The 18033-nt window shown below is 43.7% G+C and overlaps 1 protein-coding gene across 2 annotated transcripts in view; it reads left to right on the forward strand.

Annotated features, from left to right (window-relative positions):
* The window catches only part of ZNF514 (zinc finger protein 514), a 52255-nt gene that overhangs the window by 20330 nt on the left and 13892 nt on the right, over nucleotides 1-18033 (forward strand). For both annotated transcript variants that reach the window (XM_031655492.1, XM_031655493.1), the window contains exon 5: nucleotides 950-2332. In XM_031655492.1, the coding sequence (XP_031511352.1) occupies nucleotides 950-1935 (986 nt within the window). In that variant the 3' untranslated portion in view covers nucleotides 1936-2332. The remainder of the gene's footprint in view (nucleotides 1-949; nucleotides 2333-18033) is intronic.

Below are 18033 nucleotides of genomic sequence, written 5' to 3' on the forward strand. Positions count from 1 at the left end.
TAAATAGTCCAGGAGAATCTCCCCATCTCCAGCTCTGAGCCCTTAGTCACATCTGCAGAGTCCCTCTTGTCATGTAAGGTGACCACTCACAGGTTCTTGTGCTTAGGACATGGGCATCTTTAGGGGAGAGTTTCTCTTCCTGTCGTAATTATGTAGAGTGATATGATACGTGTGATATGTATATGTGTATAATATATAATAATATAGAGTATGCACTAAGGTGTTAAAGGAATACTTCGTGGAGGACATGAGCTTGTACCTGAAAGGTACACAAAGTCTTAAAGAAAGTGGTGAGAGGGGCAGTGGATATATGGGAAACAGGAAGGCAGCCAGTTTCTGTGCTCAAGGCACTTGCTGAAAAAGAGGACAGGACCTGGTGAAGTATTATAGAGCCATAGTGAAAGATTAAGGGTTTATCCTGTAGGCACTGGAGAGCCTTTGGAAGATTAAGACTGGGAAGAAACTTAAGGAAATGGGCATTTGGAAAAGAAGAAAGTGAAGGGTTTCAGGAAACCTGGAGGTAGGAAGACTGGGTAGAACTCTGTTACAATTATGTAGGCCTGAAGAAATTGTGAGAATATAGAATCTGTACCTGGTGACTTACAATCCTATACTTGGTTTATTGATTTTTGTCCCCATCCCTTAAACTTAGTCTGTTTCCCTTGTCACCCTTCCTACCCTCCTCTCATCTTTGGTCTTTGGACTCACCTTGTGTACTGGAATCTAAACACAGATCTCTCAGATTTTCTTAATCTCCAGTCATCTGCTCATCCCTTGTTCTCGATACTCCAAAACCATTTTCAGACATAAGCCATTATTGAAAAAATCTATACATCCCTTTTAGGTATTATTTTAAAGCTTAATTATTTCACATTTATTATAGGAGCTTGCTTTTCTTGGTACATAGGACATTCTACATACTAGAATGTCTTCATTTTTTTTTAAACAGACTGGGAGAGAAGGTCTAAATCCAAGGAATCAATGCCAAGTTGGGGAATTTCCAAAGAAGAATTATTCCAGGTAGTATCAGTGGAAAAACATATTCAAGATGTGCTGCAGTTCTCAAAGTTGAAAGCAGCCTGCGGTTGCGATGGCCAGTTAGAGATGCAGCAGATGAAACAGGAGACACATCTGAAACAAATGTCAACCACTCACAAATCTGCTACCACCCTTAGCAGAGATTACGAATGGAATGGATTTGGGAGAAGCTTAGGTTTAAGATCAGTCCTTGTTAACCAACACAGTGTTCGAATGGGAGAAGGGTCTTATAAATGTGACACCGAATTCAGGCAGACTCCAGAGGGAAATAACTCTCAGAGAACCCATCCAGAGAAGAGATCTTGTAAATGCAATGAATGTGGGAAGTCCTTTCACTTCCAGTCAGAACTCCGGCGCCATCAGCGATGTCACACTGGAGAAAAGCCCTATGAATGCAGTGAGTGTAGAAGAGCCTTTGGTCATATTTCATCCCTTATTAAACATCAAAGAACTCATACTGGAGAAAAGCCCTATGAATGCAGTGAATGTGGGAGAGCCTTCAGCCAGAGCTCATCTCTTGTTCTGCACTATAGATTTCACACAGGAGAGAAACCCTACAGATGTAATGAGTGTGGACGAGCCTTTGGTCACACTTCCTCCCTTATTAAGCATCAGAGGACTCATACTGGAGAAAAGCCCTATGAATGCAGGGAATGCGGGAGAACCTTCAGCCAGAGCTCATCACTCATTGTGCATTACAGATTTCATACTGGAGAGAAACCTTACAAATGTAATAAATGTGGGAGAGCCTTCAGCCAGAGTTCATCTCTCACTCAACATTACAGATTTCACACTGGAGAGAAACCCTACAAATGTAATGAGTGTGGAAGGGCCTTTGCTCATACTGCATCGCTTATTAAACATCAGAGAAGTCATGCTGGGAAAAAACCCCTATGAATTCAGTGAATATAGAAGGGCTTTCAGCTGGAGTGCAGATATCACCAGAACTTAAAGAATTCATATCAGAGAGAGATCCTGAAGGTGTAATGTGTGTGGGAAGACCACCTCTTGTTCCACATCAGGAAATAATTACTAAAGAGAATCCCTATCAATATCAGGAGGGGGTGGGCCTCCCCTCTTTTACCAAACACAGGAGAATCCATACTAGTGAGAAACCATGTGAATGCAATGAATGTGGAAAGGCTTCGATCAGAGGATGCATATTATTCAGCATCAGACAGCCGACACTGAGGAGGGGGCTTATCAACGCAGTGAGTGTGGCAAGCCTTCAGTTACATACTGATTGTTTAAGAAAATCAGATAACTTGTACTGGAGAGAAATTCTACAAGTGTGGTAAGTATGGAAAAATCTTTAGTTGTATCTCTTCCTTTACTAGGCACCAAGAACACATACTAGAGAGAGGCCCTATGAAAGCAGGAAATAGAGGAAGGCCTTCAGTCAGAGCTCATCCCGTATTAAGCATCAGAAAATTCATACCTGAGAAAAACCTGTGAATGTGGGCATGTGGGAGCGCCTTCCGCCAAACCTCATTGCTGTATAAGCCCCTTAGAACTCTCCCTACTAGCTGGAAACTCTGGTAATGTGATGAGCGTGGGAAAGGCTTTCATGGATGTTCCACAAAAACACGTTAGAGAATTTTGTACATTAGAGAATTTGTGCCAGAGCAACTCTTCAAATTTAGTGAAACTGGGAAAACCCACTAGTACAGTTCAAACCTCAGTATTCACCTCAAAGAGAAACCTTGGGAGCATGATGAATGTGAGGAAAGTTCCTTTCCAATTTGAGATGTATAAAACTAGAGCTGAAAAGAAGCTGAGAAATGACCTTGTCTGGTGATTTTTTGCCTGGTGGGGCCATTTGTATAACCACACTTGTGCATTGCCTCCTCATGCTGTTACTGATGGGGCAGGGTGCCATGCATGGTGCAGAGGATGGAGGCTGAGAAAGGTAGACGGCTACCCATGATCTAGCCCAGTCGTTGTTTAGAGCTAATGAAACTGATGTTCAAAAAGCGACAGGCTGGGCCTCTTTCCTGTGGTTCACAGCTGTAGCATGGAGATTAGTAGACTGGATCTTTCCAGTACAACACCTCCATGCACTGCTTTCTCTGTAGCACGTGTTACCTTTCTTTGTGAGGCAATGGAGTGGTCTAGGATTGAACAAAAAGCAATTTTCATTACATCTTTATGCTAATAGATTTGGAATTTTTGAAATGAAATGAAACCTTGTTTAAATATTAACATTACTAGAATATGGGTACATTATACACAATCCAGATCTCAAAAACATGATTCTAAGTGAAAGAAGGCAGATGTCAGAGACCGCGTATTTTTCTTTTTTTTTTTTTTTTTTTTTTTTTGAGGCGAGGTCTGCGCTCATGTAGGCTGGAGTGCAGTGGCGGGACTCCAGCTCACTGCAAGCTCCATGCCTCCCGGGTTCACGCCATTCTCCTGCCTCCCAGCCACTCCAGTAGCTGGGACTACAGAGCCCGCCACCTGCAGCCGGCGGATTTTTGTATTTTTAGTGAGGCGGGGTTTCACCGTGTTAGCCAGGATAGTCTCGATCTCCTGACCTCGTGATCCGCCCGTCTCGGCCTCTAAAGATGCTGGGATTACAGGCTTGAGCCACGCGCCCGGCCTTTTTTTTTGGGAGCCGGAGTCTGGCGCTATCGCCCAGGCTGGAGTGCAGTGGCGGGATCTCAGCTCACTGCAAGCTCCGCCTCCGGTCACGCCATTCTCGGCCTCAGCCTCCCGAGTAGCTGGGACTACAGGCAGCTGCCACCTCGCCCGGCTATTTTTTTGTATTTCTTAGTAGAGGCGGGGTTTCACCGTGTTAGCAGCCAGGATGGTCTCGATCTCCTGACCTCGTGATCCGCCCATCTCGGCCTCCCAAAGTGCTGGGATTACAGGCTTGAGCCACCGCGCCCGGCCAAGACCGCGTATTTTCTAGTACCGTTTTAGGAAATGTCCAGAAATGGCAGATCTTCAGAAACAAAGTAACTGCAAATGTGACAAGGAATCTTTTAGGGGTGATGAAAATGTTCCAAAACTATATGGTGGTGATGGTTGAACAATTTGGTAACTTCACTAAAAATCATTGAATTGTTCACTTTATATGGGCAGATTTTATGGCAAATATACCTCAATAAAATCATTTTTCAAAATCAAATTTACAGATATACCAACCATTGCTAAACAAATGTTCCTGTTTTGTTTGTTACTTCAAGCCATCTGTGCATTTTTGGTGTCACTTTCTATTTTCTATAACAGTTAACCCTGCATGTACTGGGTCTCAGAACCTTGTCAGGCTCTTCTTTAGAGTCCCTACGATGTTGGCTCGGTAACCCAGGTGGGGAAGCCTAGACCAGGAGCTGGTGTAGACCGAAGGATACTTGCCTAATAGGATTAGCCTATACCGAGGGAAATCCTTCAACTATTTAAAGTCCAGATGAGGAACTTGAGCCCAGAATTCAGGGAACCAGCACAAAGCGGGCCCATGCAGACAGGCTGGGTCTAAGAGTCCACAAGGTTGGCCAGGGCAGGCAGGATGCACAGGGGGCATCTGGATCTGGAAGTACTTGGACAACTGAGGTCGAGATGCCAGTCTTGGAGCCCAAAAATCACACAGAAATTTCTTCCCAGACAGCCAAGGTTTACAGGAGCAGAAATAGCAAATATTTTCTTGCTCCATCTCTCCCTTTTTTCCCAGTGCCCTTTTCTGTACCTACCCAGATCGCTTTATACCTGGACATCTGTCACAATTTTGTAACTGGTCTTTGTCCAAAATCTGTTCTTCTCTTGTATCCTTGTCATGTTAACCATACTCACCAGTTTGAACCCAGTGTCCTGCCCTCCAAAAATGCTTTGCACTTCCTCCAAGATAAATCCTCACCCCCGTGTGTGGTATACAATGTCCTCTTTAGGCTGCCCCAACCTCCTGCTGCTCCTGACAGAAGCCTCCGTTGCACACAAACGCTCGCTTATCATCCCTCAGACAAGCCTTTCTACTTCTCAGCCTGTAAACCTTTACCTTACTGTTCCATCGGCCTGGGGCACCTTTTCTACCTACGTGAAGCCTACGTAATCAGTCAGAAACCCGTGTAACTTTCCCTTCCTCGGGGAGGTGTTCTCTTGAAAACTGATATGAAGTTGTATCTTACCATCTGTGATCATAAACATTTGTTCGCATAAGTTTTTAAAAACGGATGATATCGAGACTTGTGGTAAAGCTTATCACCGTCTTGATCTATTTAAATAATTTTTATCACTTTACCACTTTCTTATTTCCTGAACCAGCTGACAACAGAAAAAGTCAAATGGTAAAATATTTTAAGAGATTTGTTCTGAGACAAATATGACTGACCTGTAGGCATAGTTGACCAGCATTTGCCTTAAAACAGAGACCTTAAGACAAACAAAAACAGACTCTTTGTAGCAATAACAACATGACAGTAAGTCCTGAGAGAAATCAAAGTGTTTTACTCCAAAATAGATTTCTCTTAAGTCTGATAAGAAACCAGTCTGACAGAGCCCCAGGAGATCCTGAGAACATGTGCCCAAAGTGGCTCTTGTCAGGAGCAGCAGCAGGTTGGAGCAGCCTAAAGAGGACATTATATACCACACACGGGAGTGAGGATTTATCTTGCAGGAAGGGCAAAGGATTTTTGGAGGGCAGGACACTGGGTTCAAACTGGTGAGTATGGTTAACATGGCAAGGATATGTGAGAAGAAGAGACAGTTGTGCTGTCAGGCTACAGCTTGGTTTCATACATTTTTACATTTTAGGGGAATGTCAGACATCGATACATGTAAGATTTACATTGGTTCAATAGAGAAAGGCAGGACAACTTGAAGCTGGTGGGGAAGGGACAGGGACAGAGGGAGGGCCTTCCAGGTTATAGGTGGATTCAAAGATTTTCTGATTGGCAGTGGGTTTGTCCAAAGAGCTGGAATCAATAGAAGGGAATGTCTGGGTTAAGATAAGGTGTTGTGGAGACCAAGGTTCTTACTATGAGATGAAGCCAGAAGGTAGCAGGCTTCAGAGAGAGTAGATTGTAAATGCTTCTTATCAGACTTAAGAGAAATTTATTTTAGGGTAAAATACTTAGATTTCTCTCAGGGCCTGTTATCTGTCATGTTACCTTATTGTTACAAAGAGTCTGTTTTTGTCAGCCTTAAGGTCTCTGTTTTAAAGTTAATGCTGGTCCACTGTGCCTGAATGAGAGGAAGGTATAATGAGGTATGTCTGACCACCCATTCCCATCATGGCCTGAACTAGTGTTTCAGGTTTACTTTAGAATGCTCTTGGCCAAGCAGAAGGGTCCATTCAGTTGGTTGTGTGCTTAGAATTTTATTTTTGACTTACGCAGACTGTCAGCTGCTTCGTGTCACATCTCACGCTTCTCTTGTGTTGCCCAGTTTTCTCAGTGCTTCCGACTGCATGCTTTTGTACTAGATGAAAAGCCTTCTTTCTAGAAAACTACCAGTTAAATATTTCTTTAGAAAAATGTAATATTGCTTACTGTAGTTATTTTTCAAATGCAAATATAGATGAGCACTGTTCCATCTTCTAGGGATAGGTTGGGGTGTGTGTGTAGGGGGGGGGCTTACATAGAAATTCAGTGTTATTTTGTAGCAGTATGATGACTTCTGATACCAATTACCCAGAGTTAAGCCAAATTTCATGTGTTAAGGACACAGTAGCGCACAAGACTGCCCTCACTTCAGACACCAGCCACAAATCTGGGAGTTCCCAGGCTACCTTTACTTATAACCAATTGGCTACAAAGTCAGGAATTCCCCTAACCCCTGCAGGTTGATAACTTTCTAGAATGAATATCTGAACTCAGGAGAGTTCTGTATTTGTGACGACAATTATAGAAAAAGGATACGAATCGGAACCAGCCCAAGGATGAGATGCGTGGGAAGAGTATGGGAGTACCCCAAATGCAAAGCTTCTGTCTCCCCTGTTACCCCTGCTGGCACACTGATGTGTGGCAATGCACAGAGAAATGCCTACCATGGAAGCTCGCCGGAGCTGTGGTGTCCAGAGTTTTTATTGGGGTTTCATTACGTATTCATGAATGATTGAATCACTGACCTCACAGTGGAACTCAATCACCAGCTCCCCCTCCTCTCCCTAGAGGTGTGGCTGATATTACATGGCTCAAAGCCCCAACTCTAATTACATGCTTGGTATTTCTGGCATGCCCAGCAGCCATCGCAGCCATCCTGTTATCTCATTAGCATAAAGTAGAGGCCAACTGTGAGTCACCTCTTTAGCATAAACTATCAGAAAATGCGGGAGTCTGTCCTGCAGACCCTGACCCAACAATGGATGGATAAAGTACACTGACACACAGACATTCTGCTTTGCCAGTCCAGCTGAGTGTCCGGGCTGCTTATAGACTCCAAGCAGAGTGCTGTCAACAGTTGGGACAGCTGCCCTGACCAGCCAGTGAGACTTGCATTTATTCAGTAAAGATTAATTGACAGAGGCTTGAGTCAACACCACTAGATGGTAATTGACATTGTGGACTTCCCAAGTAGAAAGCAGTTAAGCACCTGCTGTACATCAAAGGTTAGTCTTAGGACCACATGAGTAAACAAACTAGTTAGGTAAACTCCCCACATTCCTTTGTTTCTACTCTAATTTATTTAAGAGGACAAGGCTGCCTTCAGCCAAGTTTATTACTTGAGCAAACCCTCCAGGCTTTCCAAGAAGGTTTGCGTCATATAATTTTCCCCACCAATCCTGACTGAACCCCCACAAGATGTGGCCCACCATGAATAGTAAAAGGTACTTCTATCCCTCAGGAAATTCCAGTGATCTAGAGGTGATTTCCCAGGAACTAGGGACAAAGTCCAGCCAAGTTCTTTATTTTTATTTTATTTTATTTTATTTTATTTTATTTTATTTTATTTTGAGACAGAGTTTCACTCTTGTTGCCCAGGCTGGAGTGCAGTGGCGCGATCTCGGCTCACTGCAACCTCCGTGTCCCCAGTTCAAGCAATTCTCCTGCCTCAGCCTTCTGAGTAGCTGGGATTACAGGCATGCGCCACCATGCCTGACTAATTTTGTGTTTTTAATAGAGACGGGTGGCTGGGCGCAGTGGCTCAATCCTGTAATCCCAGCACTTTGGGAGGCCAAGACAAGCGGATCACGAGGTCAGGAGATCGAGACCATCCTGGCTAACATGGTGAAACCCCGTCTCTACTAAAAAATACAAAAAAAAACTAGCCGAGCGAGGTGGCGGGCACCTGTAGTCCCAGCTACTCGGGAGCCTGAGGCAGGAGAATGGCATAAACCCAGGAGGTGAAGCTTGCAGTGAGCCGAGATCCGGCCACTGCACTCCAGCCTGGGTGACAGAGCAAGACTCCGTCTCAAAAAAAAAAAAAAAAATAGAGACGGGTTTCTCCATGTTGGTCAGGCTGGTCTTGAACTCCTGACCTCCAGTGATCCACCCGCCTCGGCCTCCCAAAGTGCTGGGATTACAGGTGTGAGCCACAGCGCCCAGCCCAAGTTCTTTATTACACAAGCACACAACCTCAAACAAATCAATATGAAAATGATTCAATTATTATTCAAATAAACAAGTCACAAACACTAAGACTGTCAAGGACTTCCTTTTTGATCATTCTCTTTATCGAGAAAGATTGACCGGTTCAGAGAAGGCACGACATCCAGATCTTCACCACTTGGAGATTGTTTCGTTGTCTTTGTAGTAAACTGTACCAGAATATCTTCTTGATCTTTTTCTTGTGTCATTATAGCAATCGTCTGATAAGAGAGCAGTTGTACAGAAGCACTGAGCAAAGGAAGTGCTTTCTTTAAGGTGATGTATAGCTTATTCTACCATGTCGGTGTCATTAATCCAAGTAGAGAAAGAAGTAATAGCAGTGACACAGATGCTACCTTGATTAGCCAACAGGCAATCCTAGCACTGCAATCGTCCATCACAACTTGTGCCAGTGAGTTGAGACAGATCTGTGTTCCATCTAGGGAAGAAGTGGTGTCATTCATACATTCTGCCAGAGGTAGCGATAGGTCTTTTTCAGTCTTTTTATTTCCTACCATTGGAACACTGCTCTGTTCACATAAACAGTAAGTAAGCAATTCCTCAAGTAGAGTGCCTGAATAATCACGAGGGATCTCATTTTGGAGCTCCTGCCTGAGTTGGAATTTCCAGCATTGGTGACTAGAGTTAGGATTTCAATACGCAGGCAAGTCTTGAAATACTATTCCTTAATCTGAGGAAAATAAGAATAGATGTCCTAATGGCCGGGCGCAGTGGCTCAAGCCTGTAATCCCAGCACTTTGGGAGGCCGAGACAGTCAGATCATGAGGTCAGGAGATCGAGACCATCCTGGCTAAGCCGGTGAAACCCCGTCTCTACTAAAAAATACAAAAAACTAGCCGGGCGAGGTGGCGGGCACCTGTAGTCCCAGCTACTCGGGAGGCTGAGGCAGGAGAATGGCGTGAACCCGGGAGGCGGAGCTTGCAGTGAGCTGAGATCTGGCCACTGCACTCCAGCCTGGGCGACACAGCGAGACTCTGTCTCAAAAAAATAAAAATAAAATAAAGAATAGATGTCCTGGCTAAAAATGAAGTGAACCTGGTTAGGGCACATAAAACTCCAGAAAAAAAGGGAGTTATTTCATAGCTCAAAATTGGAACAAAGGCCTTACATTAACTGTGTTACAAATTTGGATTCCTATTAATGTCTCTTCCAGGTGATAGTAACTCACTCATCACCCTATGAAGTTCATTGGGTTCAAACTTAGAATTACCTGGAGTCAGATCAACATATTATCATAATTGTTTCTTTTTCTGGGAGAGAAGGACACTGGTAAAACCACAGGTGTGTTTATTTAATGTCATTTGTTCTGTAGGTGCAAGTGAAAAAGCCATTGCCTATAATTCCCCTATGGACTCGTTTGATGAGACTAGAACTTGTCAAATGTATTGGTCATGGTGGTCTAGTGACAGATGGTGTAACCAGTGTAAGATGGAGGGCAGTGGCTACTGTTTGGGATAATGTAAGAATGGCATTAGAATGAGTGTGTTCTGACCTAACAATTATAACAAAAATGAAAGAAAAGAGACAAAGGGCCATCACGGGTAGATGACAACCAGGGATGTATAGAAAATGAAAAGAAGAATGACCACAAGCAAGCAGAGGAAAAACAAAACAGAATTTTTACAGAGGTCTTGGTCTGACATCTTGCGCAGAGGCTATCTACTATTCAGGGTAGTTTATTCTGAGGGTCTTGAATTATCTGTATAGTTCTGAAGATCAGCTATGTATAGAATGCCCTGGAGAATCCTAGTTTGTAATTTTCTATGGGAGTAGGCATCTTGTTATGTTAATTTTTTTTTTTTTTTTTTTTTGAGACGGAGTCTCGCTGTGTCGCCTGGGCTGGATGCAGTGGCCGGATCCCAGCTCACTGCAAGCTCCGCCTCCCGGGTTCACGCCATTCTCCTGCCTCAGCCTCCCGAGTAGCTGGGATTGCAGGCGTCCGCCACCTCACCCGGCTAGTTTTTTGTATTTTTTAGTAGAGATGGGGTTTCACCGTGTTAGCCAGGATGCTCTCAATCTCCTGACCTCGTAATCCACCCAAAGTGCTGGGATCTTGTTACGTTAATTCTTAATTGTTTCCTTAGTTGTGAAATGAGGACAACTTGACTCCCCAGAGTTTGATTGATTGGATCCCTGGAGTTTCACTGCTGTATTTTTTGCTAATGGTACCTGATAACATCCTTCACAATAAGGTTCAAAAGCAGTTTTTCTTGGATGACTCTTCCAGTAGACAAAATCTTATGATTTAACATTATAAAGAGGCTGTTTAGGAAAATATGGGAAGGTGGCCTCAGCCTGTTGGTGATAAGGCTGTTGGTGACAGCACTTGAGTCCTTTACCCTATTTTGCCGTGCCTGCATACAGCATGGTAGCGTATAGTACTGGAGGTAAAATCCCTAAATAAGTGGGCCTTCCAGTTACCAGTTCTTAGCGGGAGAACTGATATGTCCCCAGGGGAGTGAACCAAATGGCCATAAGGGGTTCTGGAAGTACCTTTGCCTAGAGAGCACAAGGGTTTCTGAAAATTTTGTTTATTTTAACTTAAGGATGCTATTTATTCTTCCAAGCATTCCAGAAGATTGTGGATAGTAAAGGAAGTATAATTTTTGAGTAAGGGTTAATTCCTTATGGAGTTTTGTTATAGTGGTTCCTGTGTTAGGCTGTTCTTGTATTGCTATAAAGAAATACCTGAGACTGGGTTTTTGGGGAACAGGTGGCATTTGGTTACATGAATAAGTTCTTTAGTGGTGATTTGTGAGATTTCGGTGCACCCATTACCCAAGCAGTGTACACTGTACCCAATGTATAGTCTTTTATCCCTCATCTTCCTCCCACCTTTTCCCTCCCTGAAGTCCATCCATTGTATCATTCTTTTTTTTTTTTTTTTTGAGATGAAGTCTCTGTTGCCCAAGCTGGAGTGCAGTGGCATGATCTCAGCTCACTGCCACCTCCACCTCCCAGGTTCAAGTAATTCTCCTGCCTCAGCCACCTGAGTAGTTGGGACTATAGGCATGCGACACTATGCCTGGCTAATTTTTGTATTTTTAGTAGAGACGGGGTTTCAGTATGTTGGCCAGGCTGGTCTGTAGCTCCTGACCTCATGATCCACCTGCCTGAGCTTCCCAAAGTGCTGGGATTACAGGCGTGAGCCACTGCACCCGGCTCCATTGTATCATTCTTATGCCTTTGCATCCTCATAGTTTAGCTCCCCCAACATCCCAGCATTTTTTTTTTTCAAGACGAAGTCTTGCTCTGTCACCCAGGTTGGAGTGCAGTGGTGCGATCTTGGCTCACTGCAACCTCTGCCTCCTGGGTTCAAGTGACTCTCCTGCCTCAGCCTCCCTGGGATTACAGGTGTGCGCCACCACACCTGGCTAATTTTTGTATTTTTAGTAGAGATGGGGTTTCACCATGTTGGCCAGGCTGGTCTCAAACTCCTGACCTCCAGTGATCCACCTGCCTCGGCCTCCCAAAGTGCTGGGATTACAGGGATGAGCCATTGTGCCTGGCTCCCCACCATACTTTTTTTTTTAATTTTTAAATTTTTTTTCTGGCCTTTTATTATTGTTATTATACTTTCAGTTCTAGGGTACATGTGTACAATGTGCAGGTTTGTTACATGTATATACATGTGCCATGTTGCTGTGCTGCACCCATTAACTCGTCATTTACATTAGGTATTTCTCCTAATGCTATCTCTCCCCCAGCCTGCCCCCCCTCCCTGACAGGCCCCGGTGTGTGATGTTCCCCTTCCTGTGTCCAAGTGATCTCATTGTTCGATTCCCACCTATGAGTGAGAACATGTGGTGTTTGGTTTTCTGTCCTTGTGATAGTTTGCTGAGAATGATGGTTTCCAGCTTCATCCATGTCCCTGCAAAGGACATGAACTCATCTTTTATGGTTGCCTACCAAGCATACTTTTAAATGACCAGATCTTATAAGCACTTTTTCCATTCATGAGAACTCCACCCCCATGAACCAATCACTTACCACCAGGCCCCACCCTCACCATTGGTATTACATTTCAACATGAGATTTCAGTGGGGACAAATATCTAAGCCATTTCATTCTGTCCCTGGCCCCCTCCAAATCTCATGTCCTTCTCAAATTGCAAAACACAATCATGCCTTCCCAATGGTCTTCCAAAGTCTTAACTCATTCCAGAGTTAACTCAAAGGTCTGAAGTCTCAAGTTTCATTGGAGACAAGGCAAGTGCTTTCACTTATGAGCCTAAAAAATAAAAAACCAAATTATTTGCTTTCAAGATACAAGGGGTATATAGGCATTGGGTAAACGTTCCTGTTCCAAATGGGAGAAATTGGCCAAAAGAAAGGGGCTATAGTCCCCATGCAACTCTGAAACCCAGCAGGGCAGCCATTAAATCTCAAAGCTCCAAAATAACCTCCTTTCACTCCATATCCTGCATCCAGGGCACACTGCTGCAAGGGGTGGGCTCCCAGGCCTTGGGCAGCTCCACCTCTGTGGCTTTTCCATGCTGAGATTGCAAGCTGCTGGTGGCTCTACCATTCTGAAATCTGGTGGGCAGCAGCTCCCTTCCCATAGATCCACTAGGCAGTGCCCCACTGGGGACACTGTGTAGGGGCTCCAACCCCACATTTCCCCTTGACACTGCCCTAGTTGACGTTTTCTATGAGGGCTCCACCCCTGCAGCAGGCTTCTGCCTGGACACTGAGTCTTTCTCATACAGACTCTGAAATCTAGATGGAGTCTGATAGGCATTCTTCACTCTTGCACTCTGCACACCAACAGGTTTAATACCACGTGGAAGCTACCAAAACTTACTGCTTGTGTCCTCCAAAGTGGCAGCTTCAGCTGTACCTGAGCCCTTTGAACCCCAGCTGGAACTAAAGCAGCAGATATGGGCAGCATTTTCCTGGGCTGTGCAGGGCAGTATGGCCATGGGCCTGGCCCATAAAACCATTCATTCCTCCTAGGCCTCAGGGCCTGTGATGGGAGGGGCTGCCACAATGGTCTCTGAAATGCCTTAGAGGCTTTTTTCCCATTGTCTGGGCTGTTAGCACTTGGATCCTTTTTAGTTATGCAAATATCTCTAGCAAGTAGTTGCTCCACATCTGGCTTGAATTCCTCTCCCAATAAAGCTTCTTCTTTCTCTGCCACAAGATCAGGCTGCAAATGTTCCAAACTTTTACACTCTGCTTCCCTTTGAAATATAAATTCCAACTTTAAGTCATTTCTTTGCTTCCACATCTGAGCATAGGTTATTAGAAGCAGCCAGGCCACATCTTGAATGCTTTGCTGCTTAGAAATTTCCGCTGGCAGACACCCCAAATCATCACTCTGAAATTTAAACTTCCACAGATCCCTAGGGCATGGACACAATACAGCCAAGTTTTTTGCTAAGGCATAATGGGTGACCTTTGCTTTGGTTCTCAATATGTTTCTCATTTCCATCTGAGACCTTGGCAGCCTGGACTTCATTGTCCATGTCACTATCAACATTTTGGTCACAAGCACTTTACTAGTCTTTTAAGAAGTTCCAAACTTTCCCTCATCATCTTGTCTGCTTCTGAGCCCTCCAAACTCTTCTACCCTCTGCCTGTTACCCAGTTACAAAGCTGCTTCTGCATTTTCAGTTATCTTTATAGCGATGCCCCACTGCTGGATACCAATTTTCTGTATTAGGCCATTCTTGCATTGCTATAAAGAAATACTTGAGACTGAGTAATTTATAAAGAAAAGAGGTTCAACTGGCTCATAGTTCTGCAGGCTTTACAGGAAGCATAGTGCTGACACCTGCTCAGCTTCTGGGTATGGGCTCCGGAAGCTACAATCATGGTGGAAGGTAAAGGGTGAGTGGCCACATCACATGGTGAAAACAGGAGTGAGAAAGAGTTGGCAGGGGGAGGTATCACCTAAATGACCAGATCCCATGAGAACTCACTCCACACCCATGATCCAATCACCTCCCACTAGGCCCCAACCCGAACACTGGTGATTACATTTCAACATAAGATTTGGGTGGGGACAAATATCCAAACTGTTAATTTATCAGTTCCCCTAACATGTGTGTGCCTTGATCACTTGCTATAAAAGTTTGGATGTTCCAGGTGAGAAACCTCTTAGTGGCTGTAAGGACTGCAAATTTTCAGAGAGGAAATGCTTCAACCCATTAATATAACACCTACAATACTAAAATATGCAATAACTAAAACATATTCGAATATCATTAAGGGAGGAAGCTGGATAAAATCCATCTGAAGGTTTCCAGAGGGCTCTTGAGAGTTTGGTTCCCGGCCATGTCCTACCTTTACAGTTTTTCCAGGACTATGTTGACAGATGGTGTACAGCCTAAAAATACTGTTTAAAACCTGTGCTTTAAAGTGTCTTCATCAATGTTAATTGAAGATAGTAGCTGATTCATATGTGCCATAATGGATAATATAATGGAGAAATTTAGCTGATGCCCACTTGAAAAAATCTGGCACAACCACATGGCCATTTCGGGAGCACTAGGGATTATTTGAGTGAAGGTTATAATTTTTAACACTTTTCATTTCCAGAATCAGGGCCTTAATATTGATATTTTTTAATCTCTTGGAATTCCTCCAGAGATGGATCCTTTGAGGGTTCAGTGAGGAACATGGCTTTGGGTAAGGCTGCTTCTTTGGCGTAGAAATCAGCTAGAGCATTTTCTTTCATTTCCATATTATCTTTTTCATATTATCACTTCTCATACTATCTTTTCTTGAGCCTTAGCTTTCGTAACAGCTACAATCTAAGAAGTAGGAGTGCATCTACCTAATATAAGTTCTTTAATTTGTTGTTCATTTTTGAAGAGGGTTCTATCTGAGGTTAGGAAACCCTCTTTGTTTGTAGAGTACCCTAAAGTCATATATTCCTCCCACGGATGTCTGCCATCTGTACATATGTTTACTCTCTGGTATTTGACTAGTTGATGAGCTTTATATAGTAAGTGAGATAAGTTCTGCCATCTGGGCTGACTTTACCTCAGATAGGGGACTATATTCTAAAGATAACTTAAATTAGTAATAGTTTATCCTGCTTAATAACCTCCAGTTTCAGTTTTAAGGTATCATCCATCATAAACAACAATAAAAATATTAGCCCATGGTTCTCACAGGAGTCTCTAAAGGATCTGAGTGAGCTACAGGAAGTTCCATAACTGTCTGTTAGGTAAGACAATTGTGAGGTCCCCCCCTTTTCTTAGTGTTAGGAGCAGGAGAATGGCAAGATTCAGAGTGCCGCAGTGGTGAACAGAAATGTCAGAGGGAGAGAATAATAGATACTGTAGGCCAGGCGCGGTGGCTCATGGTTGTAATACTAGCTCTTTGGGAGGCAGAGATGGGTGGATAACCTGAGGTCAGCAGTTCAAGACCAGCCTGGCCAACATGGTGAAACCCTGTCTCTACTAAAAATACAAAAATTAGCCAGGTGGGGTGGTGCATGCCTGTAATCTCAGCTACTCAGGAGGCAGAGGCAAGAGAATCACTTGAACCTGGGAGGCAGAGGTTGCAGTGAGCCAAGATCACGCCACTGCACTTTTGCCTGGGCAACAGAGTGATACTCCATCTCAAAAAAAAAAAAAAAAAGAATATTGTAAATGTTTAATTAGTTGGTTGAACATGAAAAACTCTGTTCACAAATGATATGATCTTGTGTATAGAAAATGCTAAGGAATCCATTAAAAACCTTTTAGAGTAAATGAGTTTAGCAGCATTGCTGGATACAAGATCAATATACAAAAATGAATAATATTTTATGTATGTATCTATGTATGTATTTATTTATTTATTTGAGATGGAGTCTCACTCTGTCACCAGGCTGGAGTGCAGTGACACAATCTTGGTTCACTGCAACCTCCGCCTCTGGGTTCAAATGATTGTCCTGCCTCAGCCTCCCAAGTAGCTCGGAATACAGGCCACCAGGCATAGCTAATTCTTGTATTTTTAGTAGAGAGGGCTTTCACCATGTTGGTCAGGATGGTCTCGATCTCTTGACCTTGTGATCCACCTGCCTCGGCCTCCCAAAGTGCTGGGATTACAGGCATGAGCCACTGCGCCTGGCCAAAAATGAATAATATTTCCATACATGTATGATGAACAATCCAAAAATGAAATTAAGAAAACAATTCCAGACCAGATGTGATGGATCATGCCTGCAATCCCGGCACTTTAGGGGGCCGAGGCAGGAGGATTGGTTAAGCCCAGGGGTTCGAGACCAGCCTGGGCAACATAGTGAGACCCTGTCTCTACAAAAAATACAAAAATTAGCCAGGCATAGTGGTGTGGGCCTGTAGTCCCAGCTACTTGGGAAGCTGAGGTAGGAGGACTGCTCGAGCCCAGCAGGTTGGGGCTGCAGTGAGCCATGATCATGCCACCGTACTCCAGCCTGGGCAACAGAACATGATCCTGTCTCAAAAAAAAAAAAAAAAAAAAAAAAAGAAGAAGAAGAAGAAAGGAAGAAGGAAGGAAAGAAAACAATTCCATGTATAATACAATGGCATCAAAATGTATAAAATACTTAGGAATAAATTTAACTAAAGAAATGGTGGCCGGGTGCTGTGGCTCACGCCTGTAATCCCAGCACTTTGGGAGGCTGAGGTGGGTGGATCACGAGGTCAGGAGATCGAGACCATCCTGGCTAAGATGGTGAAACCCCGTCTGTACTAAAAATATAAAAAATTAGCCGGGCGTGGTGTTGGGCGCCTGTAGTCCCAGCTACTCGGGAGGCTGAGGCAGGAGAATGGCGTGAACCCGGGAGGTGGAGCTTGCAGTGAGCCGAGATCGCGCCACTGCACTCCAGCCTGGGCGACAGAGCAAGACTCCGTCTCCAAAAAAAAAAAAGAAATGGCAAAACTTATATTCTAAAAGCTACATGACACTGTTGAAAGAAATTAAAGAAGATATAAATAAATGAAAAAGCATCTCACGTCATGGATTGGAAGACTTACTATTGTTAAGATAACAATACTCACCAAATTGATCTGCAGATTCAAGGCAATCCGTATAAGAATCCCAGCTATATTATTTGTAGAAATTGAAAAGTTGATTCTAATATTTATATGAAATTGCAGGGGATCTAGAATAGCCAAGACAATCTTGAAAAAGAATAATGAAGTGGAAGGACTCACACTTACTAATTTCAAAACTCACTATAAAGCAACAGTAGTCAAGATAATGTGGAACTGGTAAAGTATGGACATGGAGACCAACAGAACAGAATTTTGAGCTCAGAGATAAACCTATGTGTCTGTGGTCAACTAGTTTTCAACAAGACCATTCTGTGGGGAAGGAATAGTCTTTTCAGCCAATGGTGCTGGGATACCTGTACAGCCACATGCAGAAACTGGACCGTCACCTAACCCAGTGTACAAAAATAAACGCAAAATGCATCAACGCTAAAATGATAAAACTCTCAGAAGAAAACAGGGCTAAATTTCATGACCTCAGAT

Source organism: Papio anubis, chromosome 14 (genome assembly GCF_008728515.1).
Source record: "Papio anubis isolate 15944 chromosome 14, Panubis1.0, whole genome shotgun sequence".
Taxonomy (NCBI): Eukaryota; Metazoa; Chordata; class Mammalia; order Primates; family Cercopithecidae; genus Papio; species Papio anubis.